The sequence below is a fragment of the Gymnogyps californianus genome, chromosome 7, assembly GCF_018139145.2.
Source record: "Gymnogyps californianus isolate 813 chromosome 7, ASM1813914v2, whole genome shotgun sequence".
Taxonomy (NCBI): Eukaryota; Metazoa; Chordata; class Aves; order Accipitriformes; family Cathartidae; genus Gymnogyps; species Gymnogyps californianus.
Window position 1 is genome coordinate 807,646 of NC_059477.1, and position 15,016 is coordinate 822,661.

The following is a 15,016-nucleotide window of genomic DNA, read 5'->3' on the forward strand; positions in this document are numbered from 1 at the left end:
CAGGGCTCGGCTGGCCAGCCCGCGGGCAACCCCCTACCCAGAGCCCCGACTCACCCCCAAGGACGTCCCGCTGGTGCCTGGCGGTCCGGGGGGTCCCGGCGGTCCAGGGGGTCCAGGGATGCTGATAGCTGGCGGAGGGAGGAAGAAGGGTGAGATGGAGAGGGCCGCAGCACGGGGAGGGATGCAGGGAGTGCAGGGAGGGATGCAGGGGTGGCAGGGAGGGATGCAACTGGGCAGGTACTCACCTTGTCTGTGGGGACCTGGGAAGGAGGGTGGACCAGGGGGGCCGGGAGGGCCAGGGGGGCCCTGCCGCCCCTCGTATCCAATACCAGGGGGGCCCTGAGGTCCGGGAGGCCCCGGCGGCCCAACGATACTGTCCCCCTTGGGACCCTAGGCAGTGCAAGAGAGCATCCCTGGAGCAAAGCACCCAGGGATGCCGCGTCCCCCCCATGCTCCCCCTCGCCCCCTGCACCATGGGGTACTCACCGGCAGCCCGGGGTAGCCCTGGGGCCCCGGAGGCCCCGGCAGCCCAGAGATGCTGGGACCATAGAGCGGGGTGCTGCCTGGCTCGCCCTTCTCACCCTTGGGACCTGCATCCCCCTTGTCACCCTGTGGGATGGCACAGCCTTAAGGTGAGCGGCTGGGGCGCACCCCGGTACCCCAAATTGTGCCGGGTGCTAGCCCCGTGAGCCACCGCCAGTGGGCAAAGGACTGACTTACCCGCAGGTTGGCACCGAAGTGACTCGGATTGTAGGGGAAGTGGCCTGCGGAGAGGGAGAGGAGGGGAGAGGAGAGTCGGGATGGGCATGAGCCACCCCCTGCCCGCCTCTGCCTGCGAGGACTGGTCACCTACCTGGGGGTCCCGGGGCTCCGGGATCGCCTTTCTCTCCCTTTTGTCCTGGAAACTGGTGGAAACCTGTGGGGAGCAGCAGAGAGATGCCGTCTCAGCACTGCAGCATCCCAGTCCCAGCTCTAATGGAGGGGCTTTCCCCTCCCTGCCCCCCTTGCCACCTTGCCGGGGGTCCCCGAACTGCCCTGAGGGGGCTGGGAGAGGGACACCCCCTTACCGGGGAAGGCTGGCAGCGCAGGATGGCCCGAGTCGCTGAAGGTCTGCGGGGATGCAAAGGAAGTGGCTGCAGAGACAGCAGCATCCTCGGGGACCCCCCAACCTCAGTGTGATGCTGATGACAGCCCCATGTGCCAGCCCTGGCCAGGATGCCACCGGAGCATCCTCCATCCCCTCCAGCCAGGCGGGGGGCACTGGGGGGGGACCCGGTCACAAGTCTTCAGCACCCCCATCATGGTGACGGTGTTGTTACTCACATTGCTGCTGTCGTAGACTATGCTGCCAGGTGGCCCAGGGGGCCCTGGGGGACCTGGGGGTCCCGGGGGACCCTGCGGGGGAGAGAAGATGTGTCAGGGTCCTGCAAAGTGGACAGTCCCCATGGCGGGGGGGACACCGGGGCCATGCCCTGCCCCAGAGGGGCAACCAGTCCCTGAGAGAGGGAGGCATGTTGCCTCCCCCAAAGGGATTCTGGTCCCCAGGGAGACCCTTGGTGTGTGTCCCCGGCCCTGCTGGGCCAGCAGCCCGGGGGGGGACCGCAGCAGTGCTCACCCGCAAGCCCAGCACACTACTGACATCCACGGGGTCACCCTTCTCGCCCTTCAGCCCGTTCATGCCGGGACGTCCCTGTGGATGAGCAGCACAGATGAGCCTCGTCCCCATCCCCCTGCCAACCCTGAGGTGACACCCCGGTGTCACGTCTGATGCCCCGGTGTCACCTCCGACGCCCCGGCATCGCCTCCGACACCCCGACGTCATCCCGCCCCTTGGGGACACGATAGGGTTTGGGGTTCAGCGGGTGCAAGACGTGCAAACGGGGTGGGGGGACGCGGTGGAGGAGGCGATGGCCGAGGGGACAAACAAACCGGGAGCAGGTCTTACGGGTCTGCCCGGAAAGCCGATCTCTCCCTTCATCCCTGCTCGTCCCTGGGGACCCTGGAGGGGAGAGAAGATGAGGATGAGGGTGTTCAGAGCGGGGGCAACCCCCGTCCCTTCCCACGGGATACGAGGAGGATGGCGATGGTGACTTACCGAGGGTCCCATCGGTCCGCGCAGCCCCGGCTCCCCCTGCGGACAGCGGAGAGGGAAAGGGCATCACCACCGGGACCACCCGGCACCCATCACACAGGGACGTGCCCCCCGTTCCCACAGCGCACCCACCTTTTCTCCTTTCACCTTCGCAGTGACCACGGTCCCATCGGGGCTGATGATGACGCCGGGCTCCCCCTTCTCCCCCTGCACGAGAGGAGGTGGCGTGAGGGGAGATGGAGGGACCAGGCTCCCTCCCATGGTGGGGCTGGCGTCACCACCGGCACCCGGTGGCCAGGCAGGATGGGGGACCAGGAGCGTGACCACCCCACGGGGCGGAGGTGACCCGGAGCAGTTACCTTCAACCCCGGGGAGCCCTGGGGACCAGACGACCCCCGGTCTCCTTTCGGTCCCACCGGGCCCTGCAGGGAGGAGCACAGAGCCCACATCAGCCCCGACCCACCAAAGGCAGACCCCAAACCCTCCCTCCATCACCACCGCCCCGGCACCGCTGCGGCAAAGTGCGGCAGGACCAGCAACCAGAGGTTTCACCAAAGTGGGCCTGGAGCTTTCACCGGGGCCACCCCTGTGGTCCCCAGCCATGCCACCGACTCACCGGGAAGCCGGCATGACCCGGTCTGCCCTGTGGAGAGAAGCAGAGATGCTTGTAAGAGCAAACCCCCTCTTTCCAAGAAACCGGGTGCCCTCCCGGCACTGCTGAGGGGTGGGCACGGGTGGCAGGGGAGCACCTACCTCTGGACCGGGCAAAGCCGCCAAAGACTTCTGGAAAAAGAGACAAAACGAGGTTTTTCACCCTGATCTTTGCTCTGAAGATGTCAGAGCTCCTGGAGAGGTCTCCCCACACGATGGGTGCTGGGCAGGCCCCTTCCCCGCCCCCCCCCCCCAACTTTAGCTTCCCCCTGCTGCGGTGAAGCCAGGCGCCATCACTTACATCTTCGCTCGAGACAGCGATGACCTGTCCAGGGGGACCAGGCGGACCGGGGGGCCGGGCAGCCCCACACCATCTTGGCCTCGCTCGCCCTGGAAGACACAAGCCATTAGCCCCAGGGCCACCACCAGCCGGTCCCCAGCCCCAGCCCGGTGGCACCTACCTTCTCGCCGGGGCTGCCTCTGTCACCTTTGGGTCCCTGGAAGGAGGAGCAGGCAGGGGTGAGCTTCCCGCTTGGCACTACAGGCAGCCGGACCCTGGCTCACAAGCGGAGACCCCCCCTCCTGCCTGTGGCTCTTTCAGGCCACCCCCCTCTGCCTGCAAGGTCCAGGCAGCGAGCCAGGTTGGGATGCTTTTGGGCGGAGGCGGTGGCAAGCAGGATGGCAAGCTGACGGGGACGGGCTCCCAAGCAGCGTGGGCACCGCTGGCATGCGGTGAGCCCGGTCCCAGAGCAGGGGAACAGCCGAAGGCACTGGGAGGGGTGAATTTTGGCTGCTGGGGATGAAGCTGCTGCAAGTGGCCCTGCAGCGACCAAGGGTGCCCTGCCTGGAGTGAGGGGGCTTCTGGAAAGGGGGGGGGGGGGGCTGATGCTCCTACCTGGGGTCCGGGGAAGCCCTCCAGGCCAGGCCGGCCATCCACACCGGGCACACCAGCATCTCCCTGCAACAAGGTGCGGGAAAGGGCAAGATGCAGTATGGAGCACCCTCCTGACAGCCCCAGGCTGGGGAGCACAGGGGTCCTGCCCAGCACCCTGCAAACCCAGGTGCTCGCACACAGCCCATCCCGATCTCCCGGCGCTCCTACCTTCAGTCCCGGCAAGCCGGGCTGCCCGGGGCTACCGACCTCCCCCTGTAAGGAAAGAGGTGTCAGAGCGGGAGCATCCCCACAGGCTGCCCACGGGCATCCTGGAAGGATGGAGCCAGGCTTCTGCGGCTGGCTCCAGCAAAGGGCAAGGAAGGTGCTTGAAGGGCTCCTCACCTTCACCCCTGGCAGTCCCGGCACCCCCTGCAAGCAACAAGAAGGGGGCCATGAGCGTTGGGTGATGGCAGGGGACGCGATGGCAGGGGATGCCCCGGGGAGGCCAGGATGGAGGGGAGGGAAGGGGCAAGAGCGGAGCTACCTGTGGTCCTTCGGGTCCGGGTGGTCCGGGGGAGCCAGAAGCGAACGCCAGCCCTGAGCCCTCCATGTCACCCTAGGTGTGGGGGGAGAAGGGGCTGAGCCGCGTCTGCCCCTCGCTCCAGTTCATCCCACTCCCCCCATCGCAGGGGTGATCACTTACAAATCCAGCCTCGTAGCCCGGCCCCGGCGGTCCCGGGGGACCGGGGGGCCCTGGCTGCCCTCGGGGTCCGATGGGCCCGGGAAGGCCAGCTAAACCCATCTCTCCCGGGGCTCCTGCTGGTCCCGTTTCTCCCTTGCTGCCCTGCAAAGGGGACAAGAAAAACAAGGGGACAGATGAGACAAGGTGACAACAGTCCCTGCCCGGAGCCTGCAAGCGGGAGGCAGCGCATCCTCTCCCGCATCCCCAAACTGCCCCTTGGGAGAGGACACGGATGCTCCCCTGTCTCCAGGGCAGAGGGGCTTTGCAGGAAGGGGCATTGCCCAGCTCGGGCATCCTTCGTCCCGGCTGTCCTCAGATGGCCCCGGCTCCCCATGCAATGTGCACGGTGGCCACCAGAGGCTCATCTAAAATCATAAATGCGAATTTTTTTGCACACATTGCTGGCTCCGATGCTGCAGCAGAGCTCAGCGCCGAGGGGGGATGCTCGCAGGCACCCTTGCACTTTGCTATGGGTCTCTCAGCAGCAGGATCGGTCCTCACGCCTGCTGCCGCCCCATCTACCCTCTTGGTGCTGGCAGCATTAAGAAACCTTAATTCTTGAGGCTCTTGCCCCCAGCTCAGGTCATCCCAAGGGGCATCCTGACCCCCAAGGGAGGGGAGGGCAAGCATGCACATCCCAGCAAGCCTTTACCTCCACCCTTGGGGATGCGGGGCAGAAAGAAGCTCGAGCAGGCCGGCAGGAGAGCGATGTGCAGAAGATGAGGTGTTTTCCAGTGGGGTGTGGGCACCCAAAACCCCCCAGGCAAACCCTCTTCTGTGCCTCGAAACACCCCGCTCGGCTTTCCTGCCCGCTTCCCGAGGTGGCAGCGCCCGGAGCAAAGCCAAGTGAGGGTGGCGGGAGCCCGGCAAGCATCCTGGGGGTGGTCGGCGGCTCCACGCAGCCTCGAGCTGCGGCACTGCTCTGGTCTGGGAAGAACCCAAATACCAGCATCCCCCTCCCCACTCCGGTGCGAGGTGACCCCCAAGCAGCATCCCTGCCTCCAGTCTGCAATGCATGTGGGACCCCCCCCAAGAAACCCACCCCAGGCACAGTACCTTGGGTCCCGGTGCACCGGGGAGGCCGAGGTCGCCCACGTCACCCTGGGGAGGAGGAGGAGGGAGAAGAGGGTGTGAAGAAGCTGCCCAGCTCCAGGCAGGAGCAGGTTGGTGCTCCCCAGCCTGGGGATGGAGGGAGCTGGGACCTCCCGGAGATGTGCCAGGGGTGCCGGCTGCCTGGTGGGGTAGACATGATGTGCTCCCGGGGGACATGGGACAGGGGACACTCACCTGCTCTCCTTTGGGCCCCGGCTGCCCAGCCGCCCCATCTCTTCCAGGAGGACCCTGCAAGATGCTCAGAAGCTGGCTCCAGCGCAGGAAAACCCCGTGGGGCTGGTGGGTACTGAGCCCCCCACCGCCATGGGGGGCAGTTACAGCCCCACCACTATGGGGTGGCCCTGGGATGGGTCCCCTTGGCCACCCCATACACCTACCGCTGGCCCCGGAGGTCCGGGGGTCCCGTCCCTGCCCGGCAGCCCCGGCGGTCCCAGCAGGTCCGTGCGGTTCATCCCAAACCGTCCCGGCTCCCCTGGCAAACCGGGTACACCGGGTGGCCCTGGGGGACCGGGCGGCCCTCGCGGACCCTAGAAGAGAAGGAGGGGACGATGGCTGAGCGCGTCCCCCCACTCCCTGCCGGCAGGACGGGCACTCACCCCCACTCACCCGCAGGCTCTCCAGGTCGCCACCGAAGCCAGAGCCCTCCATGTCGATGAAGGTCTGGGGGAGAAGCACGAGGGCAACGTCAGGCATCGACAGCCGGGGTCAGGGTACCCAGCAGCGTGGGGATGCTGCCCAGGGGCTGGTGGCAGCATCCCGCACCTTTGTGGCTTGATGGACACCCCCCCCCGCCAAATCCCTGTGTCTCAGGGGGGCACCCACCAGCTTGTCATGCTTGGAGGAGGGTCCCGGTGGTCCTGGGGGGCCAGGTGGTCCTGGGGGTCCCCTCGGCCCCACACCTGGGTCACCCTGGCACAGAGGAGAGAGCATGGTTTGTGAGCCCAGCCAAGCCGACGGCAAGAGGAAAGGGGGGCAGCGGCATGTGCCGTCCCCCCACACCGGCCCCAGCACTCACCTTCTCCCCCTTCAGACCGGGCTCCCCCGGCGTCCCGGGGAACCCCTGGGGCCCCATATCGCCCTGTGAAGGGGAGCGGTGGGGGGTCAGCGGGTGGCGAGGTGATGGGTGGTGGCCACCTTGCTGGGTGCAAGGCAAGGGGATGGCCAGCACCCATCACCTCGCCACCCCCCCCCACCCCACTTACAGGTTTGCCGTCCTCGCCGGGATCGCCCTAGGGATGGCAGAGAGGGGAGAGGTTAGCGTGCAGGCAGGCAGGCAAGCAGGCAGGGGTGGGGGGAGAGGGGATACCCGAGGGGTGGGGGGCTTGACTCACAGGCTCGCCATCCCTGCCGGGGGCTCCGTCCTTCCCCGGCGGCCCTGGGGGACCGGTGACCTGCTCCACCACCGAGCCATCGGTGTGCCGTGAGAGGGTTCCGGGGGTTCCGGGGTCGCCCGGTTCCCCTTTCTGGCCTTTGGAGCCGGGGTAGCCAAATCCAGCGCTGCCCTGGGGAGAGGAGGGAAACGGGGATGGGTGGCACGTCCCCAGGGGTGGCAGCCCAGGCAGGCATGGCTCTGCCCGGCTCCCCCAGCGATGCTCACCTTAACGCCCAGTTCTCCTTTCTCTCCCTGCGGGACGGAAACAAAGAGGAGCGGGTGTCAAATGCAGACACGTCACTGGCATCCTGCAGCCCCTGGGGTCCACATTCTCACCCACCTTTTCACCCTTGACACTGCCCGTCCCCACGATGCTGCCGGTCGCCGAGTCCCCTTTCAGGCCACGTTCGCCCTTCTCCCCCTTTTCGCCTTTGGGGCCGGTGCCTGCGGGAAGGGAAAAGGGACCCGGTCGTGCTTGGGGACGGCCACCCCACCATGTCCCCACTGGTGTGCCCCGGGGCTGGCCAGCATGGCGGGGAAGGGGAAAGCTGCTGGCATTACCTCCCGTGGAGACCCGCAGCGTCTCCTCCGCTCTGGTCCTCTCAGCTTGCTGCAGGGATCCCCCGCCGCTCCTCGGCCCACTGCCCGCCGCCACGGGGGGAGAGGTGACGGGGACGGCATCCACCAGCCCCGGGACACCCTGTGCCAACAACCGTGGTGCCGTTCACCTCCCGGTGCCCTCCCAAAAGGGACAGGCACCGGGACCCCATCGGGCATCCTGGGACCTTGACCACGGAGGGCACGCAGCCCTCCTCATCCCTAAAATCTCGGGGACCCGCCGCTGCACGCAACACCCGCGGGCACCAACTCACCCCAACTTTCCCCGAGGGTTGGTGTCCACCTTCTGCCCCGCTGCCGAAATCGCCAGAGACCTGCGTTTGCCCGGGGAGAAGGGGTGAGGTGGGAGCACGGGGCGGCAGCCCCCCAGCCTGCCCAAGCCGGGCTGCCAGCGCTCACCTCCTCAGCGTCGTCCTCCTCTTCCTCGCACTGGCGCTCGGCCGCCCGCGGGTCCCCTTGCAGCTTCAAATCAGCAATCACCCCCTGGAAGGAAACCATGCCGAGGGCTGCCACGGATGGACGGGTGCCACGGATGGATGGGTGCCACGGACGGACGCGTGCCACGGACGGACGCGTGCCGCAAGCCACCCCGTGGCATGATGTGGCCTGCCGTGCCGCTCAGCCGCCACGTCCTCGAGTGCCCCGCGTACATCAGGCTCTTTCGCCTGGTGCAGAGAGCGCTGTCCACCCGAGCATCCATCCATGACCCAGCACAGAGAGGTTTCAACCTTGCAGCCCCCGGTGCCCAGCACCACCGGCACGGCTCGACAAGCCATGGGAAAAAGCCATGTGCCAGGCAGGCTGAGCAGAGGTAGCGGCCAGGATCCAGCCAGCCAGACAGCAATGCTTTTACAGGGACCTTTTTGGCTGTGCTCCTTGTTTCCTCTCTCCGGAGGTCTCCCCAGCCGCAGACAGCCTCTCTGCCCCAAGCAAGGGCCGCCGGCAGGTCCCAGTTCACTGCAGCCCCGGTTTTGTATTTCTTAGGCTAATCCGCACTTCCTTACCATTTATTTGGGTGCATCCAAGCCGCTTGTTTATACAAGAAACCACCAAAAATTCCTTCCTAAGGATGCTGCCTCCAGACAAACCCCCGTAGCTAAGCTACCCACGCTGGGAGGGCAGCATCCCCGTCTCAGCTGGGAAGGGTGTGTGGGTACCAGCCTGAACCCCACGGCTCCCACGGTGAGCAGGGTCACCCAGCACATCTCAGAGCCCAGCCCAGGTCCTCGCTGCTGGGATGGGACACCGGGATGCTGCCGGGATGGGATGCTGCCCATCCTTCTGATCCCGGCGGGGAGGTGCCGGGGACCACGCTGGGAAGCGAGCTTGGAGAGGGCAGATACCTCCCACTCGCTGTCTCATCTCTGGGCAAGACACCTAAAATAATATTTGGGCTCGCTTGAAAGCACAGCGCACCACGTCCAGGAAAGAGAGCTGCGCTCAGGAAACACGATGGGTTTAAGAAAACAAGAATCAGGGGCAGCTGCAGTTCAGCCAGGCTGGCTATGACATTATAAGATGAATATATTATAAACGTATTATAGCTATATAATAAATATAACATATTACAAATATATTATATTTATATATATATAATAATAAAATAGATGTAAATCTCTCCCACAAGCAAATGCCCCCAGGTGGGTTGTGACCTCCTCCAGCTGCTTGCCCTGCTAACAGCCGGCTCTAATCCATCCCTCTCCTCCCCACTGAGCACCAGCAGCAAGCCCAGGCTTTGATAAACGCAACACTCCAGCCTGGCCTTCCCGGTCCTGGGGCTTGCCGGAGGCATCGGAAATAATCCAGTTCCAGCCCTGAACCAAGGCATCCCCATGAGGGATGGTTATAAGGGCCCTTTGCAGCCCGTTTGCCCCGATAAAGGGGGCAGCAGCACCATAGGTCTTATCATGCATCCAGCTGCAAACAAACCCTCCTGCCAGACCCCAGCTGAGACCCCATTTACAGTAACCCCCGTGATATCTGCTTCCCCAGGGGCTTCTGCGCTACCTGCAGGCTTTGCCCCTCCAGGTTTCACGCCATTGACACAAAGGCAACTCGGGAAGAAGCACAGATGCCAGCTGAGACCCCACCAGCAGCCCTCCAGCTGCCCGCAAGCAGCTCATCTCGCGGCTTGACCAAGGGCCAGGTTTTAATCGGCTTGATGCCCCGTTAGTTCCAGATAATGCGAGTCAGGGCTGGTCAGCGATGGAAATACCACGAGGCAGTCAGATGCCAAGGAGACGTCCAAGCCCGCGCTCCCCGCTCCCCTCTCGGCCAGCTGAGGCAGTCAGCCTCCATCCCTCGATGGCCGGCTATTCCCCGCGGGAAAACCGGGGGCGGGCGGTGGGATCGGGTGTTTGGCAAGCTCGGGAACATCATCTGCTAGAAAGGCAGGAGCGCTTCGCTCCGCTCTGGGCTGTTGCTTTGCCTTCCAAATGGTGCCAAACCCTCTCCAGCTGGGCAGGGGTGTTCCTCCACGGCCACGACCTGGCCCTCCCAGTATGTTCAGGAGCAAAAAATTGCTCTTCAAGAGCAAAAAGTTGCTCTTGAGACCTCAAGGGACCAACCCGAATCCCAGTGCAAACCGGTCTCTAGCCCATCAATCATTAACCTCTTCCTGGGGGAGCTTTCCCTGCCCGAAGCCATTTAGCTGGGACAGCGGCAGCGCCGCTCGTTAGTCAAGATCATGTTTAAGCTCAGAAACGTGCTTTGCAAAGCTCCCCGGGAAAAGCATCGCTCCCCTCGGCAGAGCCCCTGTTGCTGGGCAAACCACACTCAACCCAGGAGAAACCCAGCGGTGCAATCCCGAACTTTCCTCAAGCTCTGCGGGGGATTTCCACGTCAGCTGAGCGTTTTCCCCACACTTTCCATAAACCTTATCTAGAACGTTAGTCATGCTCAAATCACGGCTGAGCTATCACCTTCTCTCCTTCCTCTCCAAAGTCTTCCTGCAGATACCGCCCAACCTCAGCCAACAAAGATACGCTCCAGCCCAAGCATTTTTTCCAGCTAAGAGAGACATTTTACCAGCCAAACCAGCTCCTCCAGCAAAGGAGTTGGGTATTTTTAGCAATGGGGAGATTAGAAGAGGTTCCGTGCATTTGCTGGAAAAGGTACGGGCAACGGTGGCTCCTCCTGCCAGCCCACCCTCAAGAGCTTTGCTTTGGTGAGACCCAAGACAATAAAGTTGGTGGCATCTCAAGCCACCTTTCCCCCCCATCTCAAGTGTCTCCTTCCCCAGGGACACACATGGATCGTGGCCGCTGGTTTGTCTTCTGGGCAAAGAGGTTGGTTCAACAGGCACAGGCTGGTGTCACGTCCCTCCAACCTCACCCAGACTTCTTGGAGGTGCTCCTTGGGGTGACCCGAGGCCTTACCTGGTATTTATCTGGGTCGGCTCCTCCAGCCTGAGCAACAAAGAGCCCGGAGCCATCTTCCAGCTCCATCTCATCCGGGGAGCGCTCGAAGTGGACCCGCTCGTGCTCCTCACAGTCCAGGTAGAGGACGACTTCATCCTCCTCCACGCTGATGGCAAAGCGCGTCCACTGGTTGAGCAAGGTGGGCACGGTGAAGAGGGCCGCCGCGTACGAGCTTGGGGAGCCCGGCTCCGTGTAGTAGAAGATGATTTGCTGCTTGCCCGCCCGCAGCTCCGAAAGCTTGACGCCCACGTAGATGATGCTCTGCGAGGAGTCCGTGATGGCAAAGAGCACGCCGGCCCGGGGGGTGGTGGGCTGGATGTGGAACAGGAGGGAAAAGTCCCGGTAAAAAGGGCTCGGCAGGTGGTACCGGGCCACCTGGCCCGTGTTGGCATTGGGGCCGAAGACATAGCCGGGGTTGTTGTCGGGGCCATAAATTTTGAGGATCTCCTCCGGCGGGGGGTCTCCGATCAGCTCCAGGAGGCTGACCTCGGCGCTCAGGTTCTCTGCAAGAGGAAGGGAAAGGGGACGGTCACAACCAGCCTGGAGAGGATGGTCACTCTCAGCAAGGCGCCTTGGGGGGACACCACTGGCCGTGCCTCCCCCAAATGCCGCTCTTCAGCAGCTCCCTCTGCTCGCCCTCCCCAGGGCCTGGGATTTTCCTTCAGGCTCCACGTTGGCCAAGGCAGCAACACTCCTCGAGCTGCTCCCACCGCACCGTTCGGATGCAGCTCCCAAAATGCCACCCATTCCCTGCTGCTGGCCCTCCAACCACAGCTGGGACATCCCTGAGATGGGATAAAACCAAAGGGATCTTGCCCACGGTAGCAACATGCCCGTGCAGGCAGCGGGGGTTGCTGCCAGAGCACCGGGATGCTGAACGACCACGGAGCTGTGAGGAAGTGTGTTGCATCCGTACCCGCTCTGGGGTCACAGTGACTCCCCACGTCATCCCAGGACAAGCTCATGGGGTCACCCCGGCTGGGAATAAATCAGAGCCATCCCCTTGCAACACCCTGGGAATGGGGCTCGAGCCAGCACACCCCGTCAGCTTCCCAGATGATCTCAATTTGGAGCTCGCCTCCTTTCCCGACTCCTTTTTCTCAAGGCGCTTGGGGAAGTTCTGCTCGGGACGGTCTCTCCTACCCGACGCAGCTGAACATCTGGCCGGGGCGAGCCGGCCCTCTGTACGCCAGCTCCCGTTGTTTTGGCAGCAGGCACATCCTCATCGCCCACACACCGGGCGCTGGATTCCTCCTCTCCTATGTCAACCGCTCGGGCGGGTGCCAACTCGATGGGAGCGAGCATGCCGGGTGCTTTTTAACTCCACGTTTCCCGGGAGCGAGGAAACCCAACCACCCCAGCTCCAAAATGGCCGAGGGCTCTGCACCATCCGCAGGAACAGATGCTCGGTGTTGATTTTGGCCCCATCCCGAGTCAGGAGCAGGAGCTGAGAAAATTCAATGTCCCCAACTCCATCCCTGGTGTTTCACGTGAGCAATTGGGGGTTATCAGAGGTGTGTTGAGCCCAGGAGGACCAGCCAGGAACCTCCACCCTGCTCTGGAGCCAGGCATTGTCCTCCAGAGCTCTTAAAAAAAATAAAAAGAAGAGGGGGGAAAAAAAAGAAAGAAGAAATGAGCCCAGCCTTGCCCAGCCTGGAAGGAAAACACATCTCTCGGGCTGGTGGGAGGAGATGAAAACTTGGGTGCCTCTTCCAAAGCCTGGGGGTACCTGCGCACGTGGAGCATCCCCAGCCTCCCTCCACTGCCAAGCTCTGATGCCAGTGCCAGCCCCGTGACAGGGACCCAGGCAGCGGGGACGTTAGAAATGCCACTGATTAGAGGTGGGGGCAAGTTTTCTCTCTGCCAGACCCCAGACCCACTGAACCTCTCCTGAGCCTGCTGCTCTGAAACCACTCAGTGCCCACCCTGCTCCCCCAAGCCCCCAGTCCTCCCAAGCTTGGCACCCCAAAACTGAGCACCCAGCTGGGAGGAAACCTCCCTCTTGGTCTTGCACCAGCCTTAACCCCCTCATCTGCCTTGCACCGGGATCGGGCTTCCCCGTGGGGCATCCCCAGCCCGCTCGGAAGGGAAGGGCTCAGCGCAGCCCCTCTGCCTCACCGGCCGCAGGGACCTCTGGATCCTGGAGCCCAGTATCCTTTCGAGCCCAGCATCCTTTCGCGCCCAGATGTGCGCAGCCCTACACCAAAAATGATGGGGCGAGCGAGCGGGGCTGCCCCGGACCCGCAGCGAGCCCCAGCCTGGCACCCACCCTTGAGACACCCCATGCTCAGGCACCCCACAAGCTCGCTCCCACTGCCCCGTCCCCAGCCGTGCCGTCCCCAGCCGCGCCAGCCACCTTGCAGCAGGCGGCTGCGGCCAAGCCGACTGCAAATGCCAGGATGCAGGGATGGAGCTTATCTCAGGCTGGAGGAAGCCAAATTCACAGCAGCTTTAAGGGAAGAGGAAACCAGAGCTTCCTCCCAGGGGTCCGCACGAGTATAAGAGCCGACACTGCAATTTCTGCAGCCAGACAAGCCATCGTCTGCCCCCAGGGCTTGGGATGACGAGGGGGACAGGCTGAAAGAGGCTTTTGTTAGCAATGCAATTTTCAGCCACGCTCCCCTTAGCGTTTCAGCCGGCTCTGGGATCCTCCCTCCGCTCCAAACATGCCACTCACCCCCGAGCCTGCGGTGGGAGCTGGGTGCCGGTGCTTCCCCAAGCAAACAGGGACGCATCTTTCCCTTATGCAACATGCAAAGGAGGTGGAGGCCAGGGTTATGAGGCAGGATGGGGCCTGGGGAGCAGGGGGGTAAGGGGAGACCCCTTCAAACAGCTGCTCCCCTGCAAAAGCCAAGTGCCCCTTCTCAACCCCAAACCTTTCAGGCCATGCCTGCTTTTTCCAAAGGGCACCCAGAACCCAAATATCGCACCCCCTCCTCCCTGTGGCAAACCAGCAGCACCCACCGCAGAGCATGGAGAGCCAGAGACGCTGCTGAGCGTCTCTGATGCTGCAGCGGTTTCAGTATGGGTGCTGGCATGGGATGGCTGTGGGGATGCCTCTGGCCGCAGCGAGCCAGCCATTTGCTCCTGTTGCCATCAGAAAGGCCCCAGGGATGTCCCAAGCCACCCTCCGCTCTGCCATGACCTTCCTGGCTGGCCCGAGCCGGGGCTGCCAGCGTGGCCCCGCGCATCCCATCCCGGATGGGATGCAGGGGACCCCTGGCACGCAAGAGCATCTCAACGGGGTGCACCACGGTCCCCCACATCCCCCACCCATTCCCGACGCTGCCCATCTGGGAGCGCGCGCCTCCCGCCGAGCATCCCCATGATCCCGCCGCATCCCCGCCCCGGGGTCGACCGGCGAACAGAGCCGCTTTGACACCGAGGGGGACCACGTGTGAGACCCTCGTCTGCCGACCCCCCTGCTAAATCGCCCCTCTGACGGCAGCGGGTGTCTCGCCGCTCCTGGTCTGCAGCCCCAGGCCATCACCCGAGGGCGCGGGGGGCCGGCGTGGGAACACAGCCTCATTCAGAGGGTTTGGCGGGGGGAGCGGCGAGCTCCCGCTCCTGCTTTCATCCTAAAACTGTGTTCTTGCTCTTACAGCCCAATGTGCATTTCTCCGAGCGCCAGTGTGTCGCCCCCCCCCCCCGGCCCCGCTCCCTTCCTTTCACCCCCCTGCTGAAGAGGCATGTCTCAGTCCCCAGCTGACATACAGAAGGGTCACAAGCACCTAATGACGAAGCCAGAGGCGAAGTAACCTCTCCCCCCTGCTTGGCAGGGGGGGGATCAAACATTAGCCGTTGGGTAAATCATTAACCCCAAGGCAAAGGGCCGCTCTGGGAGAGGGGAGCGTGCGGGCACAGCCACGGGTCACCTTGAAGCCTCCTCACCGCCACGGCCCCAGATGCTCCTGTGGTTGGGTGGTCGTGGGGTCCTGGTCCTTCCCCTGTCCCCGCAGGGAGCTGCCAGCTCTGCAAGCGCCCCGCTCCCAGGATGGACGCCCCAAAGCCCTTCGCTGTGCACTGCGGCACCTGCAAACCGGCCCCGAATGCCAGCACGATGCGCTCAGGGAACATCTCTTGTCCTGGCCACCGGGACCTTGTCTTTTAACCTGGCCACTGCGTTTCACCAAGG

At 63.9% G+C, this 15,016-nt stretch overlaps 1 protein-coding gene across 1 annotated transcript in view; it reads right to left on the minus strand.

The window, feature by feature from the left end:
• COL18A1 (collagen type XVIII alpha 1 chain) overlaps positions 1-15,016 on the minus strand; it is a 41,394-nt gene that overhangs the window by 2,415 nt on the left and 23,963 nt on the right. The window contains 36 exon segments of the mRNA XM_050899948.1: positions 55-128; positions 246-390; positions 487-609; positions 721-764; positions 854-916; positions 1,068-1,110; positions 1,324-1,395; positions 1,616-1,690; positions 1,946-1,999; positions 2,096-2,131; positions 2,225-2,299; positions 2,452-2,514; positions 2,709-2,735; positions 2,846-2,875; positions 3,045-3,097; positions 3,100-3,133; positions 3,205-3,240; positions 3,639-3,701; positions 3,846-3,890; positions 4,020-4,046; positions 4,162-4,233; positions 4,321-4,461; positions 5,416-5,460; positions 5,647-5,700; positions 5,850-5,999; positions 6,079-6,132; positions 6,295-6,381; positions 6,488-6,550; positions 6,675-6,701; positions 6,804-6,974; positions 7,070-7,096; positions 7,185-7,288; positions 7,406-7,544; positions 7,717-7,776; positions 7,862-7,945; positions 10,840-11,384. Of these exon segments, the coding sequence (XP_050755905.1) occupies positions 55-128; positions 246-390; positions 487-609; positions 721-764; positions 854-916; positions 1,068-1,110; positions 1,324-1,395; positions 1,616-1,690; positions 1,946-1,999; positions 2,096-2,131; positions 2,225-2,299; positions 2,452-2,514; positions 2,709-2,735; positions 2,846-2,875; positions 3,045-3,097; positions 3,100-3,133; positions 3,205-3,240; positions 3,639-3,701; positions 3,846-3,890; positions 4,020-4,046; positions 4,162-4,233; positions 4,321-4,461; positions 5,416-5,460; positions 5,647-5,700; positions 5,850-5,999; positions 6,079-6,132; positions 6,295-6,381; positions 6,488-6,550; positions 6,675-6,701; positions 6,804-6,974; positions 7,070-7,096; positions 7,185-7,288; positions 7,406-7,544; positions 7,717-7,776; positions 7,862-7,945; positions 10,840-11,384 (3,005 nt within the window).